Below are 7,098 nucleotides of genomic sequence, written 5' to 3'. Positions count from 1 at the left end.
TCCATCACACATTCAAAGCCCTTCAGCTCTCAGTTAATTTTCCTGTACTTCTCCTACCACGTTGTTCACTCTGCTCTACCAGTGCATGGACTTAAAGGTAATAAGAGGCGATTGTAACAACTCTGCCTGTGCTTCCTCATATCATGGGCCAGTGATAGCAAGCCTCTGGCATCAATACCAAGTTTGATGCCAACAGATATTTGGTCTGGCACCAGCAATAACAAGGTATGATGGTTTCTTTTTAAGTGTGTTTGGCATCAGCAGCTAGAAACATTCACTGATCCTGGCAGAGAGCCACAGAATTTCACCAAATGGCTTCTACATCATAACTTCATAATAAACATAACACAACGTAGCTTCTAATTGCGGTGGAGTCTGTGTCTTAGCAAGCAGTTCCATCCAGACAATTACATCCAGACTCATCAATACCTCTGCTGCCTTCCAACACAAGTTTTGTTCTTAATGTAAGAATTATCCCCTTGTAGAGATCCACAAAACCATAAGTCCATCTCCATTCGTATTTTCTCTCTCTTGGTGCAGTTATACGAAACCGGGTAATCAGCTATGAAAAGAGCCTATGGGGACAGTTACTAAATTAAGTCATTACAAAATACATTGTAAATACTGTGTTGACTTAACCTGACTCCCCACCTAGCAGTTTTTTATGTCATGTACTTTCTCAGACTGTGAACCTGCAATATATTCCAGAGAATTTCATCTTATGCTGGTGAAGCCCCAATCAAGCCCCTAAGGCTTAACAAAGCTCTAGTAAAAAAAAAAAAAAAAAAAAAAAAAAGAGAGCAAGAGAATTAGCTATAAATCATCTTAGTCTCAGAACACAGCAATTTCCATTTTGACAGTTCCTCGCTAAATGGCACAACACTTCTGAGGAGCCTTTGTGGTGCATTCTTCAGTGGACACAGTGCAGGACAAAGACTCCAAAAAGCTCAGTTCTACAGGCAGGGTTGCAAACGACTTGCCAAACCATTTTCAGCAGGACTCCCCTTTACACCTCTTTGCCTGCAAAATGGGAAAGCTCTGAGACCTCTGGGTGGAAAGGACCATGTAGGAACCAGGAACTACATCTCTGGTACTAAGTATTAGTAACAATGGCAATAATGCCATGCTCTTCATCAGAGAAAACCTGTCCCTGCTCACTCTGTCACAATCCAGTACACACAAAAGAAAAGAAATTTGCTTAAATGTAGACTTTTTTAATGGGACATGAAGTGGGCACAGGGAGGAAATGATATTAAGCTTCTGGCATGGGAAAATTTCATTCTGAGCAACAGCTCCCAAGAAAATAGACTCTGTGAAACAAAGTTGAAATGGAAGTCCCCATTGTAAATTCAGTTCTTAGTACTTGCCAAAGACAGAGAAAATCTCTGCCCACAGGGAATGGCTGTCCTTGTGAAAAAGTACAAATCCACAGAGTTCCCAGTGTGGGAATTCACGCAACCACGCATTCTACTTCAGTGATCAAACTCTTCCTCTCATGGTCTAAATGAATTTCCATTAACCTCCTTTCCTACAGCTCAGTCTCTAGCTAGATTTCCTTCAACTATGAAAATACACATAGTGTAATTAGCCAACCTTCACAGACTCTGTAGTTCATTTATGTATGCTAGGCACATCTCCTGCTGTGAGAAGCCCATCCAAAGAGAACTCTTTGAACTGGTCTATTATTGTTCATGTAGTGTATTGCATTGTCCAATTTCATCATTCCTGGCAAGCACTCTCCTGCAGCTTGCTGCAGAAGGAGAAGAGATGATGAAGCACTTTGTCTAGCTGGTGTACTGGATATCTCGTATGTAAAAATAAGCTTTCCTTCCACTAACTACAGGACTTTCCCAGTCACTAAAGAGAGACCTTTATTGACCAGTGGCGCTTATATAATCTCATGTGGAAGCCCTCTCTAATCTAAATAGCAGTGCAGCGGGATAGAAGGCAGAAAAGATGGTAACCAAGGACTGGGTGGAAAAAAAAAATTAAAAAATTAAAACAAGACCATAGCGTGGCACACCCTTGCATGACGTTTGCTGTACAATCAAATCATGGTTCAAAATACTATGGAGACAACACAGCTGGTTCAACAAAAACATACCCGCAACCACCAGTGTAGTATTTTGCTACATTTAGTAAAGAATGTTTTTAGAATTAATAGCATGAGCACACTGCAAAAGACTACAGCTGCCCTACCTCCAAATACCTATTGGCACGCTCTTACTATCACTGAATTAAATGAGTGGAATACTACAGAAAATGGGAAGGAAAGTTAAGTGTGTGATTTTTAAGCAACCATTCACATCTGTCCCCTGTATCTTTGACCAGGCACCTGTTTTGGGTAGGAAAAGAGGGGGTCATACATCAAAAAAAGTCCTGCTCTGCTGCTCTAAAGAGGAAGAGACATTTCATTTTAGAACAAAGAATTAGATTTTTTTTACATTGCTTCACTAGAGTTTTTTGGAGGTTTTTCTTAGGGTGATGGGGGTGGAGTGTTTGGCTTTACTATAATACAGCACATCAAAGTGCTTTTGATGTGAAGTTTACTTAACAGAATCAGTTTTTCCGATTATTGTGTTAATCTGTATAAACCTGAAGGCGATACTGTGCCTTTTAAAAAACTATAGCAGGAAAAGACTTGAGGTTACATATACTCTCAGTGGTGAGAGATGAGAGTAGCTGGACTATTTCACCACTTCTTACAACTTTGCTTGTTGTTTCATGGGCAGCAATAGAAATTAGCTCTACACCACTCTCACTGGGGCCAGGAAGGCTCTATTTAAATCATGTGCGGTCCTTCACGCAAGTACCTTCATATGTTTTCTCAGGTAAGAGCCACCACAGATTTCAAGGGCCGGTTTACAACAGGCAGTCGCTCATAGAGGGAGCAAAGCAGCCGGGAGCCGCAACAAGAAACAGTGCTGATCTTAGGAAGGCACCCTGCTCCCAACCATTAATAGCTGTCTTTGTAATTGTATTATTCTGAGCACAAGTTTCTGTCCCTTCTTAAATCTTGCAAAACCAGCTTTGCCATCCACTCCTAGTCTTGAAGTATGGCTGTGAAAAAGCTTCTGACGTGTTTACCTACAGCATTTGAATGACTTTTTAAGTTCTTTAAATAAAGATAAGAGACAATGTGTACATTTTCCACACAAGTAGTGGAACGGTAATAAAATAAACATCAAAGGTACGCTAGCAAATCATCACTACTTCACTGCTATTTACAACAAAAGCAGGAAGAGGAAAAAACCTACCCTCACCATTGGCATCGTCTTAGAAAATACAAGTTTTAGAAGGAGTGATAGCTTTTTCCCATACCCTTAAACACAAACACTGGCACCTACAGCTAATGCAGCACTTTACTGAAAGATCTTGGTTTACATTTCATGGAGACAACAACAACAAGGAACCAAGAGAGGTCTCCCTCCTCTTATTTTTGTCTTTCTGAATTGCCAGCTTTTCTGAACTGGTACAGCTTTAGTGAGAAGAGGAAGACATCACACCTGTTATTGTCAAGTTAGCAAGAGTACAACCGAAAAGAGAGAAGAACCTCTCATTGTTCACTATCTACTATTTAAGACCCATGCAGACTGAAGAAATGGCAAAGCCTTGAAACAAAATGCAGGTGTCTGTGGGAACGTATATTTTATTCAAGAGAGACTGAGGCAGAAAGTGGTGCTGTTTGTTTCTTCTGTCAGTCTTCTAAGCCTGCTTTTTTTTCAAGTTCCTCTCCAACACTCTTCTTAAGAGCCAGACCACAACAGCATAGCCATAACTGGAGTGACTCTGCATTAAGTATTTATTATAAAATAAGGTCCGATTTAGAAAGACTGCTTTTGAAAAAGATGGAGCAATCCAACTCTTACTCCAGGACACAAAATTCAAAGTGTACACATGAGAAATAAAATATAAGCACCACACTAGGTTTCTGCTGATGCTTTTGTTTTGTTATTGTTTTGCAGACGCTAGCGCTACTGCTGTATGAAGTAAAATGGCATTTTGCAATTGACTTTGAACAGCGAGCAGGACTGAACAGGGAGTCTTCAGAGAAGCTACTGCTAAACAACTCTGTTCGTCAAGATGTTCTGTCCAAGATACTGCTGAAGGAGGCAAAACCTCTAAAGGAAGGCAAGGCTCTGGCAACCTAACCCTAAAACCAAACCTCAAAATCACAGCTGATTTTTCTACAAAGAGAAGTGTCTAGGTAAAATTACTTTGTGTCCTATGTTTTACAGAAAACATTACAGATCCTCAACATGCAAAAAAAAAAAAATGTTCAGGGAAAGTCACTATTTAAAAACACAATATAAGATTTATTGGAGAGCAACAGTTAGAGAGGTTACAAACGCACCATCCGGAAGAGATCAAGAGACACTACTGTATGCACATTAACACACTTAAAGCTAAGGTTAAGGTTTTGACTAATTCTCCTGCATCAAAAGCTCACAGCATTGCCTACCTGTTCCCATTTTATCCCTGCACCAGGTGTGGATGTAACAGAAGGGAAGAGGGGCCAGGGCTGAGACGGCTTTGTCAGGCTACATAAATCATCAGGAATTCACAACGGCGAAGCCATGTATCACTTTTCCAACAGGTTGTTAGTTGTCACATTACAACTTGTTGCTATATACGGCGCTATTAAAATAAATCGCGGCACGTAACAGGTTCTGCTCTGCCACCTATAAGTCATCCTGCATTTTACACCTGGGAGGCGGCCCCGGCTCTGCGAAGTCGCCCCGGAGTGCGGCTTCATTCGAAATACCCGGGAAGGGAAGGGACCTGACAGGAGAAAATACAAACAAGTTTCGTAAAATAACTTTCCAACAAGACCTCGCTGTCATCTCAGCTAATTACGGCTCCGATACGCGCTCATTAGCGCATCCCCACCTTTGCTACCTTGCTTCTCCACCCACCACCCTTTCAGATCTCGGTCCCGGCTCCGCCTCTCGCCAGCGTTATAATGGGCTGGTCTGAAAGTGGTGGAGAGACACAGAACCACAGAGGAAGAGAGAGATAATGACAATAACACTAATAACCCTAATAACCCGGGTGCTGTCCGCGCCGCAGCGAGGAGCCGGCCCGGTGTCCCGGCACTGACCGGGGACGAAGCCGGAGAGCGAGAGGAATAACCCCGACGTCCCTCGAGAGGTTCTGCGAGCGCCCGTGGGAGCAGCGCCGGGCTCCGCCGGGAACGCAGAGAGAAGCCGGCTCCGCGGGGACCTCCTCGCCCCCATGGAGCAGCGGGAGTAAAGAGCGAGAAGGACGCACCAAAAAAAAAAAAGAAAAGAGGGGTCAAAAAAAAAAGAGCGAAAAGGAGGTGGAAGCCGGAGGCAGCGCCCCGTCCCCGACGTCGCCACCTGTCCCGGCGCCCGGCGGCGGGGAAGGGGCCAGCGCGGCGCCCGGGGAGGCTGCCGGGGGGGCCGCCCCGCCCGCCGCCATGAAGCTGGAGGTGTTCTCGCAGCACTACGAGGACAAGCCGAGCGCCGGCAGCGACCAGGAAGGCGGCGGTTCCCTCTCGCCGGCGCCGGCCGAGAGCGAGCTGGGCTCGGACGGCGACTGCGCCGCCAACAGCCCCGGCGGCGGCGGCGGGGCTGGGGAGCAGGGACCCCCCCCGCCGCCGCCCCCCGCCGCCCCGCAGCCGCAGCCGCCCGAGAGCGCCAAGGGCAAGCCCTACACGCGGCGGCCGAAGCCGCCCTACTCGTACATCGCCCTGATCGCCATGGCCATCCGCGACTCGGCCGGGGGCCGCCTCACCCTGGCCGAGATCAACGACTACCTGATGAGCCGCTTCCCCTTCTTCCGCGGCGCCTACACGGGCTGGCGCAACTCCGTGCGCCACAACCTCTCCCTCAACGACTGCTTCGTCAAGGTGCTGCGCGACCCGGCGCGGCCGTGGGGCAAGGACAACTACTGGATGCTCAACCCCAGCAGCGAATACACCTTCGCCGACGGCGTCTTCCGCCGCCGCCGCAAGCGGCTCAGCCGCGCCGCCGCCCCGCCGCCCCCCGCCCGCCCCGCCGCTCCGCACGACGCGGCCGGAGCGGGGCCGGCGTCCCCCGGCGCTTCCCCGCGGTGCTGCCGCGCCTCCTCGCCTTGCGGCTGCGCTCCGGGCTCCTCCGCCGCCACCGCCGAGGAGGCGCCCGCGGCGGGCGGCGGGGCGGCGGCGAGCGGCGGCTCCAAGTTCTCCAGCTCCTTCGCCATCGAGAGCCTCCTCCGGCGGCCGCCCCCGCCGCCCCCGCGCGGCCGCCCCCTCTGGCCGGCGCCGCCGCACCTGCCGCCCGCGCCCTACCCGCTGCTGCCCTACGCGCCCGGCGCGCGGCCGCTCTTCGGCGGGGCCCTCCTGCCGCTCTGCGCCTACGGGCCGCCCGAGCCGCCCGAGCCGCTGCTGCTGGGGGGCGGGCGGCAGCCGCCCGAGCGCCCGCGGCCGCCGCTCTTCCCCGCCGCCGGCCTCGCCAAGGACGGGCGGGGGGCGCCGCCGCCGCTGTACGGGCCCCTCCGGCCGCAGCCCGCGGCGGGGGGGGCGGCCCCGTTCCGGCCGTACGCCGTGGAGACCCCCCTGGCTTAATGCAGCCCCCCTCCTGCCTTGCGAAGGGCCTGCCCGGGGGAGGCGGGGAGGGGGGAAGGAGGCGGCTCTGGAGCCCGCGCTTCAACTCCAGAGGCCACCGAAGCCTCCAAGAAAAGAAAAAATATATATATATCCTTGGTGACTGTGCCTTAATGGGTTTAATTTAAACCAAAAAAAAAAAAAGGAAACTGTCGGTTTGGACATAGCCATGAGCCTCAAGTGCTTCTTACTGTTCGATGAGACTACTTGACTTCAGCCGCTCCCTCGCCGCCTCCTCTCTGTCCCCCTACCTGTCCCCGCATCTCCTGCCACCACAGCCCCGGGGTGGGGGGGTGAGGGGCCGGGGCGGCAGCAGGAGGAGCGGGGGGGGGCGGGGGGGCTGCTGCCGAGCCCCGGGTCGGTGCTGCAGAGTGGGGCATCCTTGTGCCAAAAGAAACCTTTCCTCCTGTCCGGCAACTAGCATTTCGTGGGAAAGGAGGACCTTAAATTATTTATAAAAGTAGTGGTTTTAAACAGAAAGAGAGTGCAGC

At 50.1% G+C, this 7,098-nt stretch overlaps 1 protein-coding gene across 1 annotated transcript; it reads left to right on the top strand.

Moving 5' to 3' along the window:
- The first annotated feature begins 5,440 nt into the window (after window positions 1-5,440).
- FOXQ1 (forkhead box Q1) lies at window positions 5,441-6,881 on the top strand. Its single transcript, XM_069853082.1, has one exon. The coding sequence runs from the start codon at window positions 5,441-5,443 to the stop codon at window positions 6,566-6,568; it is 1,128 nt and encodes a 375-aa protein (XP_069709183.1). The 3' UTR covers window positions 6,569-6,881.
- The last annotated feature ends 217 nt before the right edge of the window (window positions 6,882-7,098 follow it).

Source organism: Phaenicophaeus curvirostris, chromosome 3 (genome assembly GCF_032191515.1).
Source record: "Phaenicophaeus curvirostris isolate KB17595 chromosome 3, BPBGC_Pcur_1.0, whole genome shotgun sequence".
In the NCBI taxonomy this organism is placed as follows: domain Eukaryota; kingdom Metazoa; phylum Chordata; class Aves; order Cuculiformes; family Cuculidae; genus Phaenicophaeus; species Phaenicophaeus curvirostris.
This window is presented reverse-complemented; position numbering and strand designations above follow the sequence as displayed.

Bases quoted from the DNA above. Each gene is read 5' to 3' on its own strand.
- FOXQ1 (XM_069853082.1), top strand. From the start codon at position 5,441: ATGAAGCTGGAGGTGTTCTCGCAGCACTACGAGGACAAGCCGAGCGCC.